Source organism: Bombyx mandarina, chromosome 11, assembly GCF_030267445.1.
Source record: "Bombyx mandarina strain Sakado chromosome 11, ASM3026744v2".
NCBI classification, from domain to species: domain Eukaryota; kingdom Metazoa; phylum Arthropoda; class Insecta; order Lepidoptera; family Bombycidae; genus Bombyx; species Bombyx mandarina.
In genome coordinates, this window is record NC_143218.1 from 5,068,123 (window position 1) to 5,090,696 (window position 22,574).

Genomic DNA, 22,574 nt, shown 5'->3' on the forward strand with positions numbered 1-22,574 from the left:
CTCAGACAAGCTTAATTAATTTTAAGCAATTCACATCAAGGAGAATAACATGATGACGGCAATATCTATTGCATGCCAGATCTAGAATTTACGCGCTGATTTTAGAAGAGGTTGTATTTAAAATATACTATTTTATGATTTAAAGTTTTGATTTGATTACTTTTATAAAATAAAGTTCAAAACTGCATTGTATTTTTATTACGATAATCAGTATAAATACAAAAATATAGTCTGCCAAGTTACGATGTACTTAATATAAGCTTCTCTTCATATCTGCTTATGCGCGACCTTCTGAGCAGAACCGCTGCAGCCGGCAAGACCCTGATATTAACTGAACATTTTAAAAGCAATGCGACTTCAAAATTCTAGCAATAAATTCTAATGGTAATTTTGGTCAAATTTTTATTTTAACATCATCAACGTTTGCCAGGGCTTAATAAAAAAAAAGAATTATAAACAAAAAAATGCCGCGCAAAAATTATTATTCTAGCGCTATTTCGGTGAGTCTTCTAACAATAGCTTGTTTACAGGCTCGTTACTCGTCTCCTATACAAAATAGTGCTCCTTATCTCTATCCTTCAGCGAAGTAAGAACGAATCTAGTCAGTTTTGAGGTGAGATCTTAAAACGCTTCTCCGACCCGACACAGTTTCTAACGGTCAAACATATTTTTAAATTATTTTTTCATTAGGCATACAATGCACATAACAAGCTAAAAAAAAGGCACTATAAGTAAAAAATCTGGCTTGTAACATATCCATGTGCGCACGACTAATCAAGAAAAATGTGCCAACTGCCAAGCACACAATGTTCCATACAAATATAGGAAATGAATGAAATAAATGAAATTCTCATTTCATTACGTACGTTTCATTGTTTTCGGTAGCCGCGAGTCATCAGACAACAGTGCCGCAGGAGCAAGTCACCGTCGTCGCCCTAGACACGTCCTTACGGATCCATCAGATCCAATAACTCTTGCATTAGATACCTTCAGCTCTAACACTAGGAGCAGGCTGAGGAACCCCGGTAACCGTATTCGTCGAACTCGACAAAGTGGTCGACGTGCAACTTAACCCATGCATCAGCCCGCTGAGTTTCTCGGCGGATCTTCTCAGTGGGTCGCGATTCCGATCCGGTAGTAGATTAATTCGCGAAGCAATTGCTCTTGAGTTATTAGGTCTCTTTCGGAGGCGCTCGGGCAGTTGTTACCAAATCCCACCCCTCCTGGCTGAGCCTTTGCTCGCCCACCTGTCCTGGTGAAGCTGGAAAGGCCTACGGGCCACCAGAAAAAAAATCAACAGTGCCCAATTGTGGGTTTGTCGTTATAAACATGTCGTTTGTACGAAGAAAATAATGCATTATTCTTATGAAAAATCAAAGTAATCTATAGAGCTAAAGCCTAATCTGTAAGATTGGAAGCCCATAACAAATGAGCTAAGCATTTAATACGAAATGACTACAAGAAGACTCAGAAGAAGAGTGCCTCAAGATCTACTGTATATTAATTGATATTGACATGTCAATGGAAATTGTGCATGCTCCGCCTAAGAAATTAGGCCTAAGGGATAAAATGTCCAGTGCATTCGTGTTTAGCGATGCACCGGTGTTCGAATCTCAGACGGGTACCATTTGTTCTAATGAAATACGTACTCAACAAATGTTCACGATTGACTTCCACGGTGAAGGAATAACATCGTGCAATAAAAATCAAACCCGCAAAATCATAATTTGCGTAATTGTGTGCACACACATGCATGCTCCACTGGAGCTAATCAGAGACACAAATGTAAATGAAACAAACGAATATAATTATTTTATTTATTTAAGTAATTTTACACGCGTCCGTGGGGTTGTCGTTTGGCTTCCCTTTGTGCTTTTTATCGCCGTCCGTCTGTGGAGAAGAATTCACTGGAGCTCATTGAAGCTCAGAGTCTGCGCAATAACTACCACAGTACAGCTCCAATAGGATCAACTAATGATTTGTATCCAATTAATGTAATGTAACGTCACGTCACGTAACGTAACGTAATGTAATGTAACGTAATGTAACGCAATCTAATGTACCGCTGATAATCATATCTCTTACAATGCTGGAGTCGTTATTGTCCAGGAGCGGCGGAGTGGCCTGCCAAGTGAGCAGCCTCCGCAGTCTGGAGCCCGCGGCCGGGCGCGCAGTCGGTGACGTCACCGGGTCGCGGCCGCCCTGTGCATTGTACTCGTGTGATCACCGGAGACCGCGGCACTTTTGTTAACACGTAATTCTTTGTAATGGTATATTAATGATATGCGAGAGTCCATGGACATGAAAACTGTAAGTACTGAAGGTAGGACGGTTCCCCCACGGCCAATCAGGAGAAAATTATTTCGCTGCAGAAATAGGAAGATTATTGGTGGTGGCGTTTACCATCTGTGGCCGTCGCGTCCCCCTGCGGTCCCCCCGGTCCCCGCTTGGCGGCCGCGTGTTACTCCAAACGAAGCTTCAATGTGCGCGGCGGTCAGCCCCCCGGGACCGCATTGGATGTATCATTAACTCGGTCGCACCTCACAAGGGACGCTTGCCTCCGGGGGCTCTTCCGCCGGTTCCGCGCCCGCCCCCGGGAGCTCCCTCACCGGCGCCGCGTCCGTCCCCGGGCCGTTAGCAAGCAGTGGCGCACCTACAATCGTTCGGATAATTAATGTCCTTCTTCAAAAGCAAGATCGAAGACTTCATGGAACGTGTCAAAATGACGTGTATCGTATATACTATCTACATCTCGTTAGCACTCTCACTGTCTCGCTCGCACTCAACTTTATTTGGTTACTCTCTCTCTTTCCAATTACACAAAATAATTTCAATATTTAGAATTGACATCCCGTTGGATCCAGTCGCGCTCGCACCGTGCCCGCGGGCGCACGCACCTCGCTGCACGTGTCGCGCGGCGCCGCAGCAGTGTGACGTCACGTCGGCGGCGCGCGCGGCGTTCGCTCTGCTGTCGCCGCGCAACATTGACTTCAGCTCTTCGGCGCGCTCCATGTATCTACAGCAACGTAACAACAGCCTTTAGAGAGAGAGAGAGAGCGAGACGGTGCTATCACGCGTCCCTCTAAGTTTCTGAACTAAAACAACGTTGAATCAAAATCAGCTGACACAATCTACAGGTCGTTGACCCCGTCAGCTGATATCCAAGTTGTTTTATACACATATTTTATCGATTTTTTATGTGAATACCAAGCACCTGGTCAGTTTGGCTGTGAGCGCGCCCCTGCGGACCGCGTCCGTCTCGGAGTGGACGACGGGCACTAGGAACCGTAAGCTGTCCCTGTAGGCCTCGAACGCTTCCTGCAGCCGACCCGCGCCGTCTAGCTCCACGGCGCGCTTAATGAGGGACACCGCCTGGGAAAGCACGGGGGCCGTCACGCGGGTCAGCGGACGGTCACCATGGTGGTGCCACGGTTGAGCCACGAGGGTTTGGTGGACGCCTAACATTACAGGGCAGTTGCGTCATGAGCGCGTCTACCAGCGGCCTGCTGCTGTGGGCTAGTGGCCTCCAACAGCACCGGGAGACGGTGAGGAGTCGCGTGATACTGCCGATAGTGTCAATACGCATTGATATTCAAACTCTATTCTATATCAAGGTTACTCTATGCTGTGTATTTTTATGTACATACAGGTATTATAGGATGTTTATGTATGTAATTAAGTATAAAAAACTTTAATACAGTCGTCAATCTTGAGACGGAAGGTCGACAATCCTTCAAGTACAGAGAGGATGGCGGCGCTTGTCCTACCGGCCGCCCCCACCTGGACCCCCCAGCTGTAGACTCTCGACCATCGTTGTAAGAGACTTACTCGTTCATAGTTCTCTTTATTGGGCATATGCTCCAGGTCGAGGTACTCGTGGCTAAAGAACTCTTCGTACGAGATCCGGTCGTCAGGGTCGTGCTGCAGGAGCCGTAACAGCAAATCCTTGCAGCCTTCCGATATCGAAGAATTACGTGGTATCTGAATGAGAGATAGGATCTGATATTATGAGTCATCATTATTACAGAGGAGGTTTACAGTGAGATAGAGTGCCCACCTCGATGGGAGCCCTCCTCTCTATCTTGTCGATCAGTTCCTTGAAGGTATTGGACGAGTACGGAGCCCTGCCGAATAGGCATTCGTACAGAATTACACCTGCAAAACATAGATATACAAAAGCGGTACGATGGTGTGCGCCCCCCGTACCCCCGCTCCCACCCTCCGGACAGCGCGCGCGTGCTGGGGGGGCGACTTACCGACACTCCAGAGGTCGGCGCGGGCGTCGTGCGCCCCCCGCAGCACCTCGGGCGCCATGTACAGCGGCGAGCCCCGCACCGAGCCCCCGCCCTCCTCGCTCATGTATTGCGCGAACCTGCACAATAAACCGTCCCATTTTTCATCAGTGAGACAATCCTATCCATATCCTCCTCATCTAGACGTCACTCTTCAACGGTCCCCAGCTCGAGTTTCCTCTGTATCTGTACACAAGCGCATCTAGGTTGACCCTGACTCTAAGCAGACTGACAGTACAAATAATCTTAGCAAAGTCACCGTTGTAATTAGCACGAGCACGTAAACGGTGACCGTCGCTGGCAGATGTCCACAACAAGTCATTGCCTACCTACGTCTGGCAATTAATGTATTAAAGGTGAATAGAAAATCATTCGCTGTCTCCCTCTCGCACGTGCTCATAAAGGCAATGACGTCATTAACGTAAACACTGCCAACAACTTCGAGATATTAGTTATAAGGTCTCAGTATAGTTACAACGGCTGCCCCACCCTTCAGACCGAAATGCATTACTGTTTCACGGCAGAAATAGTTAGGGTGGTGGTATCTACCCGTGCGGACTCACAAGACGTCCTACCAGTAATATTGTCCTTGAGCCGATAAACAACTTAACGCTGAGCGAGTCGTGGTGCCGTACACGTCCTCTTCCGATTGTCAGCCAGGCGTGTTGCTAACTAGTCGAGAGGTGAAAGGCTATCTGATTTAAGCAACATTTCGCAACTTTACAAGAGAGCCATTTAAAGTTTCAAATGTAGAAAAATAGCATAACAAACAAAACGTCTTCAGTTATTTGAATGGAGTAAACTTAATTGAAGTTCAATTATAAACATCGAACTGTTGATGCTGATACCAAATAAACCGGACCTTTAATTACAAAGATAAATGTCGCGTATTAAGTGAAATATACTTCAATAAAAAATACGCCAATACGAACACATTCCAAGCTTTTCTTTTTAAAGAAAAAAAAATTGAATATTTGAAAAAACACCCTGTATCTGTCGGCAATGGACTCACCCAAAATCGGCCACCTTCAGTATGTACTTCCCGTTGGAGTCCTTGTGCAGCAGCAGGTTGTGCGGCTTCAGGTCCATGTGGACCACGGCTGGAGTGCAGTAAATTTAACTATTTTCACAATAGACCACGATTAAAAAATATTTTAATACGCAACCTAATACCAACGACAATACCAGTACGATATCGGTTACCGCGACGCAATACTCTGCATAATAGGGTAGCCTATGCCTTAACTTCATTTCTTTTGAATTAAAAATTTTTATGAAATAAAAATAAAAGTTTGGTTGTATTATTATTATTAATACCTTAGCCTTGCCAGTTGGAAAAATAGAACTATTACTTTGAGTAGTACAATTAATATTTTTCTATAGCCTACCCTTTAAGGGGGGTAGAAGTTAGGAGCACCATCTCAATGTATTGTAAAGTGTCCGTTGAAAGGGAGCCAGTTAAGATGGCGCCACAGTAGCAAAGGGAAAGATTTTAAAAACAGCGCCATAAACTACCACACTTTGCTCAGTTTGTAGTTTGTAGTTTGTAGTTTGTAGTGTGCACTTTATACGTTCTACGACAGATTGATATATAAAGATAATTGAACATTGTAACGAAGTATAAACACAAAAAACGAATTGTGAAATTCTGTTCAAAAGTTAATGTTTCATATAGCACACAATGTAACGTAATCTCTTTCAACGACTTCGCAGTACGTTGCTGGTTTTTTCGCTAAATCTATGGACCCAACACCCGACCAGATGCCTGGGGCCACATTGTGGTATTCTTAAACGGAACGCATACATTGCCTTCGGAGTCCGTCGTTTGTACAGGGGAGGTGTCGGTAACTTACATTGTTCCCTCAGGAATTTAAGCGCCGATGCCAAGTGCTGCAGGAAATATAATACCTAAAAAATAGATTTGATTTTTAAATACGGTAGTTGACAAAGAAATTTACAAACAAAAGTATTTTTTGCGCTTTGAACCCATAGACGTCTCAAGTGGATGCTGCATGAGACATAATATTGTAGCCTCAATGACTCATTCGTGGCAAGACCAGCGGACGGGTACGTCGCACCCGGGCGGGTTCACAATACCCTCTATCACTGGTATGACCTGCACTGCGCGTGCGTTAGCAAATGAAATGTACATTACTCTTTGTTCTGGAACGCGTCCGTATTTCTGTATGTACTTGGAAAGGTCTCCGCCGCAGCAGTACTCCATGATTATGTAAATATTTCTGTAACAATATTAGATGGTAACTGAATTAGACGACATATACAATTGGGTCATATCAAATTAATTAATGTTTGTGCGAGCCCGGGTGTGTTTGTTTGTGTGTGCGTGTGGGTGGGTGTGTGTGTGTGTGTGTGTGTGGGGGGGTGCGTGTGTGTGTGTGAGGGTGCGTGTGTGTGTGTGGGGGTGCGTGTGTGAGTGTGTGGGTGTGTGTGGGTGTGTGTGGTGCGTGCGTGTGTGGGTTCGTGTGAGTGTGTATATGTAGGTGTATGGGTGCGTGCGGGTGCGTGTGTGGGCAACTCATAATCTTATTGTTACTAGGGAGGAATAGATCAATAACGAAACGTGCTATTGATACTGTGTTTATTGGATGACTGATTATATAAGATAGTCTTACAATAAGCTTGGTATAATATTATATGTAATACATGATTTTTTAAGGCGAGTTAGGTTCGATGTGTATTATTAAATTTTAAAATATATTGACGCTTGAAAGGCAAACATGACTAAGCGACAATAACTGCTTTGTACATAAATGATAGGCAATAACCATATTCGATGCGCAAAAAAAATATATTTTTAGGTCTATTAAAATCATTTCAATCCTACAGCTACTAGCTAGATTCTACTACAGCTAGATTCGTTAAAATAAATTTTGTTTTCAGGTATTTCAACTTTAAATTAGTCTACTGTAAAGTTCACGCATTGTCGCTTAGTCACGTTTGCCTTTCAAGCGTCGATATAATATACTCATGTAACAGACATGGATGTACATATGTGTGAATTGTATTTTCCTTTCCTTTTTTATTATTGTAAAGTTAAATTTATAAATTGAAATAAAAACACTGAATATTGTCTAGAACAGAATGCATTTAAAATATCTAGAATTGGATGGTGACTTACTTATCGTCCCATGTAAAGCTCTTCATGTGCACAATGTGTGGATGCGTGAGGGTTTTCAGTAGACGTATCTCCGTAATGAGATTGTCAATGGCTGAACCCGAATTTTTTATGCGAGACTTGTCAACGCATTTTATGGCCACTGTCGAACGGGCACCCACCTGAAATTGATGCCACATATCGCACCTTTAGAATTCAACTGGCTTGATGAAACATTTTAAGAAAATGAGTTTTATACTTTGAACGACTTTTAAACTGGTATTGAATCAGTTTTCAAAATTAATAATTTCAGAATTAAATTTAAATTTAAGCCCACATAAGGACAAAGTACACTTTCCGTCTCTTTTAAATCAAGCCCATACTTTAAACTTTAAAGAATGCATTAAAGGCATAAAGCATTAAAATTGAAACTGAACTTGAAATTGACATTACATTTTTTATTATTTCATTTTTGGTGTTTACCAAAAAAACAAGAATTTTGGACTAAGCCACTTCATTTCTAAAGGTGCAATATAATAAGAGCTCTGGTACTGAAGATTAAAACAGACTTTATGTGATTTAGCTAATGTTTATGTTAGTATTTTATTGTTTTGATAAACAGGTGAGCCTAGGGCTCATTTGATTTTGAGTGGTTAGCATTGCATGACCAATTCATGGGACATACACATTGTGGATGAAAATTAATCCCAAATCCATATGGTATATCCCAAAGAAGTCATTTTAGTTGTACTCATAAGGATGAAATCTGCAGTGCCGTGTGATGATAAAAATGAAATAATGGGAATCCCAACTGATCTCTTACACTCGAGTGTAGTACATCTACTTAAGCACTTGTAAGGATTATTCTAAAGATTTAAATTTTACAAAATCCAATAAGAATTTCTGAAATAAAAAATTTAATCTATTTTATAACAGCGACATGTAATTTCTACAACTGGAACATTATACAACACTTTACCACTATCACATTCTATTTACATTGAACTAAACTGACGTAATAATTAATACAAACATTTGTCTGTGCTCAGCAATAATTATGCCTTCGACAAACAAAAACTTTTTGTGGTTGCAATAGTATTCTTTGCAAAGTTGTAAATTTAATTATTTCCAACTAGTATTTCTGTTTTTTATTTTACTAAAGTCATTTAAATAGTAATAACTACATGTAAATTGTTAGTAAAATTCAAATTATTAATGTCTAAGTACCTAATTGGAAAAAAATCAAAATAAGTTGATTACTTGCAATACCTTTGTATGTGCTTTGAAAACGGTGGAATAGCTTCCTGATCCTAATTTTTCCGTTACTATGTAGCCGTCTATCTTCGGAAAAGCCATTTTCACTTATAATAATCGTATAGGATTCACATTTTGTAACAATTTTCACAATTTTCTCTTTTGTGCTGATAAAGTAATGTCATTTTTGTTATGACTTTTCTTTGTTTTTTCATTAACAACGGAAGGCACAGGGAACATAGTCTATTCAATGATAGTTTTTGAAAAGAGGACCGAAGTCATTTGTCTCTTGAACAAGAGTGAACTATATACCTAGGCGGCACTCAAAATTTCGGGAATTAACGAAGTGACACAACATTACTATTTAAAAATGTATTTATTGCTTTTCGAAGTATTCTCCGCGAAATTTGACACATTTTTCCATACGATGGAACCAATCATTGAAGCAACCATTCCATTCGGAAGTTGGGGTCTCCAAAATGGCCGTTTTGTAGGCGTCCACAGCTTCTTCAGGTGATGAAAATCTCTGTCCATGCAATTTATTCTTTATTTTAGGGAAAGTATAGAAATCATTAGGGCTTAGGTCGGGGCTGTACGGCGGATGGTCTAATAATTCTATGTTTTCTTGCTCTAAAAACTCTTTTGTTCTGTGCGCGGTGTGAGAACTCGCATTGTCGTGATGGAGGATGATGCGGCGGTTGCAGTTCTCTTTACGGAGTTCAGAAACGACCTGTGGCAAATAAATGCTAGCATACCATTCTGCATTAACCGTTCTTTGTCCCTCAAGAGGAATAGTCGTAACATGGCCGGTTTTGGAGACAAACGTGGCCACCATTTTTTTTGCAACACTCCGTGAACGAACAATTTTTGTTGGCTTTAACTCATTTTCGAACACCCAAACTCGTGACTGGTTTTTTGTTACGGGTTCGTACGCGTATATCCAGGATTCGTCACCTGATACAATGTTGTATACAGCATTTGAGGATCCTGCGTGGAATCTTTCCAGAGTTCTGACGCACCAAGTAACGCGAGCCGCTTTTTGCTCTTCACAGAGCGAATGCGGTATCCATCGGGAAAACAACTTTTTTACACCTAATTGTTCATGCAAGGTTATTTGTATTTGACTCATGCCAATGTCTAAAGTTGCCTGAATTTCGCGGTATGTCACATGTCGATCTTCCTCAATCAGCTTACGCACAGCATCAACGTTTTCTTGGGTGACTGCAGTTTTTGGACGACCTTGACGGGGATCATCACTGAGCTTGACACGTCCACGTTGAAACTCAGCAAACCAGCGATAAATTGTGGTTTTGGATGGGGCTTCATCACCAAATGCAGAAATCATCCGGTCAACACACTGTTTTTGTGTTAAACCACTTCGAAAGTCATAATAAATCATCGCTCTTGAATTTTCTCGAGTCAATTCCATTTTCTCAACGACTAAACAAGTTTAACAAAACCTCGTGACAAGACCGAGAATATTTTTTGAAATAAATAAATGGTATTCGATTTTTAAAACCAAGGAGTTTTCAATTAAAAAAAAATTTAATATGACAGGAACAGTGGAAATATTCCATTCCCGATACTTTTAGTGCAGCCCTCGTAGCGTATTTCGCGGATAATTTTTTAGAATGTGTTTCCCTCGAGGCAGCTGTTAGATAGGTAGGCAGAAACACCGATTGTTATATTATACGTGTTGTGATAATGATTCTTAAGTTATAGTAGGAAGGGTCCTACGGTCCAAGACTTATTCCTCCAAGGGCCTGAGGATAATATGCATTTAAAGGGATCTTATCACCCCCACTAACTCCAAGACTTTCAATCAACTTGACATTTTTCACTCGCGTCAAGGACCGATGTAGACACAATAACGTTATAACTTCGCTCTAATATCCCAAGTGGTATCGAGAGGATAACTAAATTAGATATTATCTATTACGTAGAGCGAGCGAGCCGGGTAACCGCTTCACGTCAGATGGGTCGTAAAGGAGACGGATAATCGTGGGCCAAAAATGTAATAACTTGGAATGTGCAGCAGTGACTATGTTTGTCAAGCATGCTGGGACTTGGCTCAAAGTCCACATATTGATAGACAAATAAGACAACTTGGACACCGTAATGTCTGCCTCCGCTGTGGGCGCTCTCTTGCATCACGTGCCAATCATCTTCTTCATATCAACTCAACCCGTGAATCAAGAATTTATAATGTTATACAAGAGTGGATTATTCCCCAAACTGTAAGTATTTAACTTATAGTTTAAAATATTGTTTACTGCACTTTTCATAATAGGTGCTAACCACAAGTTCATTATCTTAATAAATTCCAGGTCTGATTATGTATGTCTGTTGTAGATACAAGCAGGAAGTCACATATGCCATACTTGTTGGGTGGCTGCAGACAGAGCTGCAGTCCATATGGTCTCGGGCCCGTCGACTTCATCCCAACAAAACAGATCTCAAGAACAAGATGTGTCTCTCAATGAGGAAGTTAGAAACAACCAACCGGAACCTACTATTGTTTTGCCAGAATATATGAGAGCTTCTGAATCTGAAAGTAGGTGCTTCATCGAAGGATGCAGGAGAACAGAAAGATACAGAGTCCCATTATCTACTAGAAAAATGTTACTTAATAAATATAAATATTACATACCTGAAAATAACCGTCTTTGTGACGAACATTTGGTTATTGAGGCATGGGATTTCCTAGACAGTTTAAGATCTCATTATGTTCAAAATTTTACTGCAAAATATATTCAGGACATGTTGTCCTTAAAAGAAGTTGTAGATGATGGATTACTTCATTTTGAAAATATAAATAACATGGAAGAGCATGTCGTACACACGTGGACTGGATTAAATAAAGCACAGTTCAATCAGATGTTCACTGAAGTTCCTGAGTTGTTGGAAATGCCAAACGCAACCTTAGCTCTGGCCGCTTATCTGATGAAAATCAGAACAGGGGACTCCAATGAAAGGTTGGCAACTTTATTAAAAGTATCTAGGTCAACTTTAGAAAATTGGTTAAGTCAAGTGAGAGAATTACTCACAGAGTATTTTGTACCAAGAAATCTAGGTTTGAATAATTTAAATAGACAACAAATTATAGAACGGAATCTTGCGATACCAAACACATTGTTTGGAAGCTTTGAAGGTGTTGACAGACCAATAGCTATATTTGATGGAACTTATTGTTATGTTGAGAAGAGCTCAAATTATTTGTACCAGAAAAAAACATATAGCCTGCACAAATACAGAAATCTGGTAAAACCATTTTTAATTGTTTGTACTGATGGGTATATTATCGATGTTTTGGGCCCATACCCAGCCACAGCTTCTGATGCTGAGATCATGAAAAAAGAATTTGTCAATGGAAGACCTTTAAAAGAATATTTCCATCCAGGTGATGCCTTTATATTAGATAGAGGCTTTCGTGACTCACTACCTTTGTTGCACCAATGTGGGTATAGGACATATGTGCCTGCTTCTTTAGAGTTTAGAGGAGGGTGAAACACAGCTATCAACTAGTGAGGCTAATAAATCCAGGGCAGTCACTATATGCCGTTGGGTGGTTGAAGCTGTTAATGGTAGATTCAAACGTGATTTCAAGTTATTACGACAAAATTATTTTAATGTTGCCAGTACAAGTTTCATGAAAGATTTTGAGGTGGCGGCTTCACTTTTAAATAAGTTTCACCCTCCTATAGTTGATCGTGCAGACGCTGGGGAAATAATACTACAAATAAATAGGTACATGAATACAGAAAATGAATTAGCTGATTTTATTATAAGAAATAATTATAATAAGCGTCGAGCTAATTTTGAAGGCATTACAGTGCAGAATGATAATTTAAATGATTTTCCCCAGCTCTCCGACAGTGAATTAATATTAATTTCTTTGGGCACATACCAAATAAAGCAGGCACGCTCCTACTATGGTGAACATATTAGAGTAAATAACGATTTTAATATAGAAGTGTGCAAGGAGGTCAGCAGCAGCCTTCTTCGAGAGCTGTCGGCTTCTAATACGTCTTACCTGGTTAGGGGTCGCATACAATCCCGACACATAAGTCGGAAAACTTATTTCGTTTATATTTTAGTCGACAGCTCTCGTATAGGAAGGGAAGCTATTATCATCAATTATTGTAATTGTATTGTAGGCAGACGAACTGTAGGCTGCTGCGCTCATGTTATGACTATTATATGGTGCCTTAGCTGGGCTTGGTACCAAGATAATATTGTTCCTCCCGCACTCTTCCTGGACGACACTTTATTAATAATTGAAGGTGAATAAACTAGGTATACAATACATTGTGTTTTATTTTTCTCGACACCTTTTAAGTAAATCCATACCTGATATATATCATTGATATTCATTTATAATATGACATTTAAAGATTATCCAATGGATATAATACACATTTACCTATGCTTAAATAAGTTATTAATCAGCTCTTTTATAGAGATTGTAACATAACCTAACTTTTACTAAATCTTTAATAACTCGGCTCCCAGATTGAGAAAACTTTTAAAATTTTCAGCAAAGTACTGATAAATCTCAATCTATTAATTCATACTAGTTTCATCACGTTACATTCGGGCCCAAAAATGTATGTAATCGTTTCAGTCTCCTTTGTGAATTATAGTAATAAAAGCAAGGCTGACTGCATACTAGTGCAGTCTTTAGGCCGAAATGTTGCGCCCAGGGTCGTGGGTTCGACTCCCGCGTCGGGCAAGCAGTCGTGTGATGAATACTTTTGTTTTCTCTTCGTCTGGGTTTTTATTATCTATATATGTACATATGTCAATCTCTGGTGCCTATAACACAGGGAATCCTAATTTGTAGCCGAAAGACTTCTAGAATCTGCGAAGCACTGCTCTCGCTAGGATGAGTGTTAGCATCACCTCTGGTTTGAGCCCCGAGAGCTCACTAGGGTTACACTGATATAGCCTCTCAAGGCTTAGGTAGGGTGGAAAAAACCCGGGACACGCATCGGCACTGCAATGTGCACAGATATGTCGCACATTATCCTGCCCAAGTTTGTTTTGCGGTCTCAAACAATACAGATCGAGCGTTTCCTTCAATAATAAAGTTCAAGATCGCGGTTCCACTCGATATTTTAAGTCAGCCGACTAAAGGGTGGCCATTTGTAAAATAAAACTTTACGTGTTTTGATCCGAAACGACTAGAGCCGGTCTCCGACCGTGGAGCGTCGTTTTCAAATTATTACAACAAAATACTTCCCTGCGCTCTCACCCGAGTGACCGATTCTCCCCGAGGTTAACACCCGGGGGTTAGTGAGGGGGTCACCGGGTTCAAGCCCATTCCAAGGACGCTCGACTGGAGGAGCCTTCAAGGCGAACAATTGGAGCCAGTCTCATCTCTCGATACGAATAAAGCAAACGTCTTATACATTAGGCTATGACGATTTCTGCTTACCTCAACGAAAATTATCTTTTTCAATTGCAAAATCTTAACATGACAATGAAATTTGTAACATAAATTGAAAAATATATCTAAATAGTTAGGAGTTTTATACGTTCTCATCAGCGCTGCCGTGTGCGTAAGAGAAAGGGACGCCAGACAGACTGGCGCCGTAATGCGTTACGTAACTTTTTTTTTTGTTGATAGCCTTGAGAGGCTACGTCAGCTTACCCTAGCGTGTGTAGGTGAGCTCACGGGGCTCAAACCGGAGAGTTGCTAACACTGACCCTAGCAAGAGCAGTGCTTCGCAGAATCTACCACCAGATCGGAAACGCGACCCACTGAGAAGATCTGGCGAGAAACTCAGTGGGCTGTGTCTGTGGGTTAATTCGCTCGTCGAGCCCTTCGTCGCAAGCGACGGGTTCGACGAAGACAGTAACCGGTGCTTGTAGTGCCTGAAAGCGCCGTTAATGGAGCTACGTCACGAAGCGGCTTACCCTCCCATAAGAAGTTATCACTTAAAAAATATGACATGCGTTTGTTCTGTCAGGAATATCGCACGATTTACATATATTTCAGTGGTTTACTGCGAGACGGCAACCCTGCCTGAGGATGCTGCATTGCTCTATAGGCGCGTACATTTCAGTGTGTGAGGAGCGCGCGACAACAGCGGTTAGCGGTGCGGTAGAAGCGCGCGGCAACTCCACTCTTTACTCGACTTACCTTATGAACTTCAATACGAAAATTCATTAGTGTTGTCGATGAATTATTTTCTCAATTTTTTCGGGAGATATTTTGTAGTTGTTACTATGCATCATTTTATTTATATTCTAGTTACATAGCGAAATAGAACTTAGTTCAAAAAACATATTCACAAAATACTCTAAATCAAAGAATGTTTCAAATAATCTTAATTTAGTTCATAAAAATTTCGGGTTTCTGATACATTTAGATTAGAATTTGCATCCGTGCCGTAGTCCATGGGCCAGTAGTCCGAGCTACAAAGGCACTCCGTACCGCTTCGAAATAAATTGGTGTCCAGGTCTGCGTGACCCTCACTCTAGTCTGCGCTGGAATTATTGGCGTTAATGAGGAATTTTAATTAAATTATAACGATCATTGACTGCTGCTTCTATGATTAATATTATAATCATTACATAAAAGCAATCGAAACACGTGACGACATCTGTGGCTAATCTCTTAGCTAGCTGTCGGGTGTTTTAACCACTAATGCAGTTACATTTAATGAAGTTTCCTTGAGGCGAATTTTAAGTAAATCTCATCTGGTGTTAAGTTGTCAACAGAGCTCATGGACATCGCCGATTTTTCAATCCCTTGAATAGAGGTGACTATCAGCCTTTGCGGCATAAATAAGCTGGTCGCGGCGGTACCTATTCTGGCGGGTACTTGGAAGTCAAGACTGGTTGGCACAGTCGTCTTGCGTGCCACGAGTTCCGGTCCAAGAATCCCTTCCCGATAATTACGAATTGAATAAAGGCCCCATTGTGTTCAACCTGTATCTAGATTGACATAAAAATGTATGGAGTGGTCGTTGGACAGAACCAAACTGGAAGAGAGAAATCGCCTCAACTCAAGGAGCGACAGGTGAGTGGGTGTTGGATTTTTTTTAAATTATAATTGTGCGGACGTGCATACGGCCCGTTTGATGATAGCTCGCTATCCCACCATTTGGAGATATGAGGTCGAAATCCCAACTGTATCCCACAAGGACTGTTCGCCATTTAAATCCTAAGCCGTTGTTGCTGCCCGATAGAAATAGCAGGTTTGTTGTACCTACCCGTGCAGACATTGTTACGTGTGACGTCATTTGTGGTTAATATTACTAAAGAATATAGATACCTGGATTAAATAGAGAACAGCTACCTCCACAATTGTGATTAAGTGACAATGTTACAATTATTATATTTTATTAGGCTTTTGAATGATTTTGATATAATTCAAATTAAATTAAAGTATCTAAGAGATGTCGGATGCGGGAAATACTGCGGACAAGAACCCTTAGCATTACGCCACTGGTTTTTTCTGCCAATATAACACAATTAACATTTAAGCATTGGAACAGATTGGTCCTAGGTTCGTACCAAGGACTTTATACAGGATAAAAAGTTTTTTCGGTACCTATCATCCGTCACTTTGAGATTTTCCGGCCTCAAGATATTGTGTGTTCAGTGCGTGTTTTTTAACTTCTCGATCACGTAAGGGCCTGTGCACACCACGTTTTTTAATCGCGCGGTCGACGGCGCCCTTTTATCGTACAGAGTGGTTTGTTGTCGTTTGTAACGTCGATTCAAATTGTCGATTGTCGATTCAAACGCGTATTTGAATGTATACAGGTGTGCAAAGGTCTACAGGCTGCGTCTGACTTGCGTGCGTATCGCGTCTGTATCGCTACAAACGCGCGTCGACAGCGCGTTTAAAAAACGTGGTGTGCACAGGCCCTAAAAGTTGACTCAAATTTGTATTAAGTTGGAATGTTTGCCCATGTTTGCCGCTAGGGGCGCTATTCCAATTGCATACAAATTTTGAGTTAACTTTTACGCGGTCGAGAAGTTAAAAAAAACTCGCACTAAGCACGCCGTTAGTTCTTTCGCTGCAGTTTAGTTTAGTTTCGATCCGATCGCCACCAAACTCCACATAATCACTCGTTGAACCAATGTGAAATTCCTGAAAATGTCATGGAAATCGGCCCCGCCATTTTGGAGTGTATAGACAACACGCGCACACAACGTATTTAAACGCGCAAAATAACATAATGACATAAATACGTTATTGAACTGTAAAAATAGTTTTAATTAATAATATTTTCAATGTTATTATAATTGTCGAATTTTTCATTTTAAAAAAAGATGGCGTTGCCGGGGCGACCTCTCCAGGGAACTATTCCTTCAATTAACATTGGGAATAATGAAACAGACAGATGTATACGAAATGAACATGTTAGAAAGAGACTGTTGTCGTCACTGTCAATTTTCGGTGACGAGACCATGTTTTTTTTTGTTCTTTGTAAAAATTGTGTATTAACTAGCTCCCACTCGCAGATATGACTGCGCGGGCCTCATTTCAAATCTAGTGCTTAGCTGTGAAATAAAATGTGGTACATATTCTTTCCCACGATTGAAAGCGATTTTCATATTAAATATCGTTCAAATCAGCTCAGTGGTTCGGACCTAAAAATGTAATTATTTATTAATAATGCGACGGGAGCGTGTCATCTTGTATTTGTCTATGGAGAGACTATTTTTTTGTCGGGAACACACAAGCGCGCGAATTCGAAGTGAAATCGTTGGATTGGTTGATTGTTTGAATTGTTTTCACAGAAAACTCATTGAACATTGAACTCTCAGTAAATTTCCACCAATTTGAATTAAATTTTTAAACAACCTAATCTTTCAGAGTTCCATTCGAGCGAGCCTTCTCGGAAGCCCGTTGCCACAAAATCACGTAGGTATTATTATAAGTTACGGATCCAGTGTGCCACGTCTTCAGAGATTCGTTTAATTATTAACGGCTCGTTCTGTATTTACGACACCCCACGGTACTTTGTAACCAGCAAGTTCGTAATGAGAAACGCGCCATCTCTCGTCGAGTAGTGGAACGCTGTTTGGTGGACCATTTAATATAAAGTTTCCTGAATTAGTTTGTAAAATTCATAAGTTATGCATAAATATCGGATTTATTCGTAGCTTGTACTAGCTGACTAGGCTGTAAGGTTATATTAAATAAAGCTTACAGAAAACGAAAAGAGAAAAACGTCCTAAGTACCTACATACTGACATCCGCATAGTATAATGAAGACAGTAACTTAGCACTTTCGTGAACAACGGATATTAATTACTTAAAATTTACAAAAATATAATTAATTGTACCACTTCTATAAGTAAAAATTTTTTACTGATGGTAGGACGTCTTGTGAGTCCGCACGGGTAGGTAACACCGCCCTGCCTATTTCCCCTGTGGAGCAGTAAAGCGTTTTGATATGAAGGGCGGGGTAGCCGTTGTAACTATAGAACTTATATTATCTCAAGGTGGTTGGCGCATTTACGTTGTAGATGTCTATGGGCTCCTCTAACCACTTAAAACCAGGTGGGCTGTGATTTCGTCCACCCATCTAAACAATTAAAAAAAAGATGTGTGGTGTCGTGGGACACCGTATAGGAACGAAGTTCCTTATTATAAAAATATTCATTTTAAGTTCTATTCGAGGTATAAAGAAAATAAAACTGGAGGTTTTGCAACAACCCACGTTCATTCAGTAACGTGCGAACTTTTTGTGGTACACTTCATTCACGGTTGTTTGCATAAGAGTTAGTGTATTGCGCAAATGAACGCTCTGAGATCGTGGTCAATGAATGATAAAAAAAAAATATTTTTTGTACGCTATTACAAAGTTAACTCGTACACTGTGTGCATTACTAATTTGTACGTTATTACAAAGTTAAGTCGTACACTGTGTGCATTACTAACTAAAATCTTACGTTACGGACGTTTTTTCCCGGTTAGAGTACGCCTCCGCATCGTCCCTTATGGAACTCGTTCCAAAAAATTTATACGACACCACAAGTCGTCCCTGCGTCCACTTAAACATTCGCTAAGACTGTTTTTACTGCTTAAGCTCGCATTTTTTTTGTCATTAGCTATACATATAAGACACTATTAGGTCGTTCTGTGTGTAACGAAAAATGGAAATATCTCATAGAAGAACACAAAATTGTGAAAGCGCTTTGAATTAGGTCTCTAGACTAAGATAACACAGCATTTGTGCAGGCACATGATTGTTTTGTTGCAGCCGGTTGAAGATAATGGCACGACAAAGACGCGCGGCTTCGCTGAGAAAATCTTGCAGTTTATGAAGACACGCTTCAGTACTGCACCAGGCGAGTATTTGATAGGGTTATGTATAAAATTTAAAACAGCACCATCTATTAGTAGCAACGGAAACTAAAACCTGTAAACTAACTATCGGAGTCACAATTGTTGAATTACGTTTTGTAAACACCGATAGATGGAGGTACATTGTTGCTTAACTATTCTTCGGTAAGGTAATAATATGGCAGAATCAGGGCCCTGAATCTGCGATACTTTAAGACAAATATTTTTTTGTATAGAAACTAGCAACATCTCACAGCGGATATTATTAAATATATATATTGTTAAAGTTAAGGAATTTAATTATTGTATAACTAAAAAATTATAAATCATACAAGTCTTTATTTGTTATAGACAAATTGATTAAATTTTATCAATTTGTGGCTTCTACAGGAGCAATGAGAAACTAATCGAAGTGCAGCCATCTAGTGGCCGACGCCCGTAAACATTATTGTTGAGTGCTTGAGTTGCTTATCTATAACTATTTTATGTGTATTATCTATGGACAGGATATTCTAATATGATTTTATTGTGTTATGAAATTCAAAAACTAAATTTTTCTTTCGCTTTTAAATTTTTTAATTTATTGCTTACTACTAATTTATTACTTACTCTCCTTCTTCCAATTCTTGACTACGCCGATGCCAGCTATACTGATTTAACTGAAACACAACTTGATAAACTTGAGCGGCTACAAAATTTCTGCATAAGATTCATATTTGGTTTACGGAAATATGATCATGTATCTGAATTTCGCACTAAACTCAAGTGGTTACCAATTCGCCTTCGCCGCAATACTCATGTCCTTTCATTACTATACTGTACTCTCTTTAACCCCCATGCCCCCATATATCTCAAAGAACGTTTCGAGTTCCTACGTGATACGCATAATTTTTCCCTGAGATCATCGGATAGCCTGAGACTGAAAATGCCGGCGCATTCATCATCATTCTTTGATCATTCATTCACCGTCCAGGCGGTTCGATTGTGGAATGCTCTGCTGGATGCAGTGAGAAGTGCTCAAACTTTAAACTGTTTTAAAATAATGGTGAAGGAACACTACTTATCTTCTTAGTGCTGTTTGTTTGCATCTTCATTTATTATTTCCATACTGTTGATGTATTATGTGTATGTAAGTATATTAGTATGTATTGTATGTAAGTATGTATATTGGTATATAATAATAAGTATATATTTCATATTATATGTAAACGGTATATATTTTGTTTATTGTATGTATATATTTTCTATAACGTATTATCTATAGTACACCGCAACATACCTGCTATATTTTTTTATATTTTCCAGAATTTCTATAAATTATACGGTTGTCTGGAAGAGATCGCTTTTAGCGATAAGACCGCCTATTGTACAAATTTATCTGTTTTTTTGATTGTTTTTTTGAATGTAAATTGTGTTTTGGTGTGCAATAAAGTGTATTCTCTCTTACTAGCTGACCCGGCAGACTTCTTAGTGCCTCAATCGATAAATAAGATCTAAAATAAACTTAAAACAAACAAAAGGAATCCGTCCGACGGGGGACACATCAAAGGGAACACAAAATTGTTATTTTTATTTAATTCCGCGCATTTTCATACTTATCCACCTTTTAAACCTTCTCTGGACTTCCACAAATAATTCAAGACCAAAATTAGCCAAATCGGTCGAGCCGTTCTCGAGTTTTAGCGAGACTAACGAACAGCAATCCATTTCTATATGCATTGCATAATATATGCATATTATATTTATACATATTATAGAGATAGATTATTACGACTCCATAAGGAGTATTTTAAACACAGCATGTTCAGATTAATCGTGGTCTGTTTTTCGCTCATACAAATATTATCCTATATTTCGATATTTCTGAAGAAACAAACACCGCATCAGTCGCCATTGATTACACGCGTCCGGTACAAACACGGAAATGACGTCACAACGCGCCATTGCCTCCAGACTTCGGAAATCAGAGTTCATCGTGTGGAAACAACATTATTTATTATCCTCATACCGTTTGTTTTGTTCGCAATTGATTACCTCACCGCGTGTCCGGCTCATATTAATACTTCGAAACAGATGCTGGCAAGACTGACATATTGGTTTATTCCAAAAAAACAAGTGTGGCACTCGAGGACTGCCGCAGTAAAGCTATTGCATGGCATTTTTGTCAACTTATGCATTATAATTAGACAATAATAATTTAATATTAAAACAATAATAAAATAAAAAGTGTGTGTGTCCGCTCCGACGCACGACTGGAGTTTACTGGATATAAAAAATTAAACGAAACAATACGAGAAATAGTTCTATATTACGACAACACGATACACTACAGATTATTAACAAATTAACGAGACACAAAACAAACGACTAACAAATATATGAAAATACAATAATGAGAGAAACGCGCGATCAGTACGAGGCTTTGTGGCGGACTGCCGGCGCAGCAGCCCGGCGCGCATTTCGTGTGACATGCGCATAACGCATTTCGTGTGACATGCTAGTACGATTTTGGTCCCCATAATTTTCATACCCCGGGCCTATATATGTAAATCGATTCTAAAGGAGTAAACTCCAATAAGACTACGCTATATTTATAAACATTAACAAAAGTAAAACATTAACTGTCCCCGTCACACTCATAAGCTAGACCACGCGAGAGAGAGATGGGCAGCCTTTTCACGATGCGCATGCAGTGCGACGTCACGCCGTGCGCTTATTCACAAACACTACACAAGGGCAACGTGTGAATTCGTTGAACGGTTACTATTGTTGATCGTAGGTTGAAAGCGAGCTACATGGTAGACGGAGTGGGGGTGTTTGGTTTTATTTTCGTTACAGAATTTCTCGATTCGGTCGCCGCGCTGAAAGCCCGCGATAAAAGCTATGCAATAGCTATTCAATTTAAAGTTGGTAAACCTTTGTTGCTGATTAGCTTATCGGAGTCGTAAGGCAGGTCTTTTCAAACCAAAACGCATGTTTAATTTGCGCCAGAACTAAGAAGGTACATTATCTGTGAGAGAGCGTTTATCTCACCGCCGTCCAGCTGGAGACCGAGATATGGATGTCCTAGAATCCTGGTCCTCCCGCGTCCTCCGGGAGACATGTGAGCTCCTCCCACTAGAAGCGACAGGCGTAAATTTAAAAATATTACAATTAACTCTATATTTGTCCGTGTTGTCGTATTACCAAATAACTTTTTCTACTTGTTGAAATATCCCTGATTTGTTAGAGACCAAGCCTTAGATGTGTATCTAAAGAAATACTCGGAATTATAGAACAAAGTTATCCCTTAGTGCTCAGGGTGGGGGGTGCTCGTTAAGAATTTCACTAACACAATTGGTTTTGTCAGCAAGCATCCCTCCTCTGACACAAACGGCGAACTAATGTTAATTGATAATAAATAGTTAGATTACTTATTTATTTGGGTACCAACATGTTACACATCAGCACAGAGCATTACAGGTATTGTATACATTGTTTTCACACTAAAAGCTACCACAATTACAGGTACCGACTGCATGCATTGAAAAAAAAGCGGTTCGTTGTATAAAAAAAACAACTATATATAACATTGCATGAAGACCTACATTATTACACATTT

At 40.0% G+C, this 22,574-nt stretch overlaps 2 protein-coding genes across 3 annotated transcripts; one reads left to right on the forward strand and one right to left on the reverse strand.

The window, feature by feature from the left end:
• Nucleotides 1–1,803: 1,803 nt before the first annotated feature.
• On the reverse strand, nucleotides 1,804–8,865 carry Aduk (unc-51 like kinase 3 homolog Aduk). 2 transcript variants are annotated; one of them, XM_089730791.1, is made up of 13 exons: nucleotides 8,677–8,865; nucleotides 7,432–7,589; nucleotides 6,448–6,532; nucleotides 6,146–6,200; nucleotides 5,305–5,392; nucleotides 4,257–4,372; nucleotides 4,058–4,155; nucleotides 3,829–3,999; nucleotides 3,215–3,372; nucleotides 2,898–3,016; nucleotides 2,541–2,653; nucleotides 2,086–2,202; nucleotides 1,804–1,890 (listed from the first exon to the last, which is right to left on the reverse strand). In XM_089730791.1, the coding sequence occupies exons 1-13, from the start codon at nucleotides 8,761–8,763 to the stop codon at nucleotides 1,822–1,824; spliced, it is 1,434 nt and encodes a 477-aa protein (XP_089586917.1). In that variant the 5' UTR covers nucleotides 8,764–8,865; the 3' UTR covers nucleotides 1,804–1,821. The 2 variants fall into 2 exon arrangements, with proteins under 2 accessions (XP_089586917.1, XP_028025633.2); XM_028169832.2 differs by having other exon boundaries at nucleotides 3,829–3,981; nucleotides 8,677–8,864.
• Nucleotides 8,866–10,699: 1,834 nt separating this feature from the next.
• Nucleotides 10,700–12,967, forward strand: LOC114248965 (uncharacterized). Its single transcript, XM_028182413.2, has 2 exons — nucleotides 10,700–10,898; nucleotides 11,014–12,967. Exons 1-2 carry the CDS (start codon nucleotides 10,780–10,782, stop codon nucleotides 11,195–11,197), a joined length of 303 nt encoding a protein of 100 aa, XP_028038214.2. The 5' UTR covers nucleotides 10,700–10,779; the 3' UTR covers nucleotides 11,198–12,967.
• The last annotated feature ends 9,607 nt before the right edge of the window (nucleotides 12,968–22,574 follow it).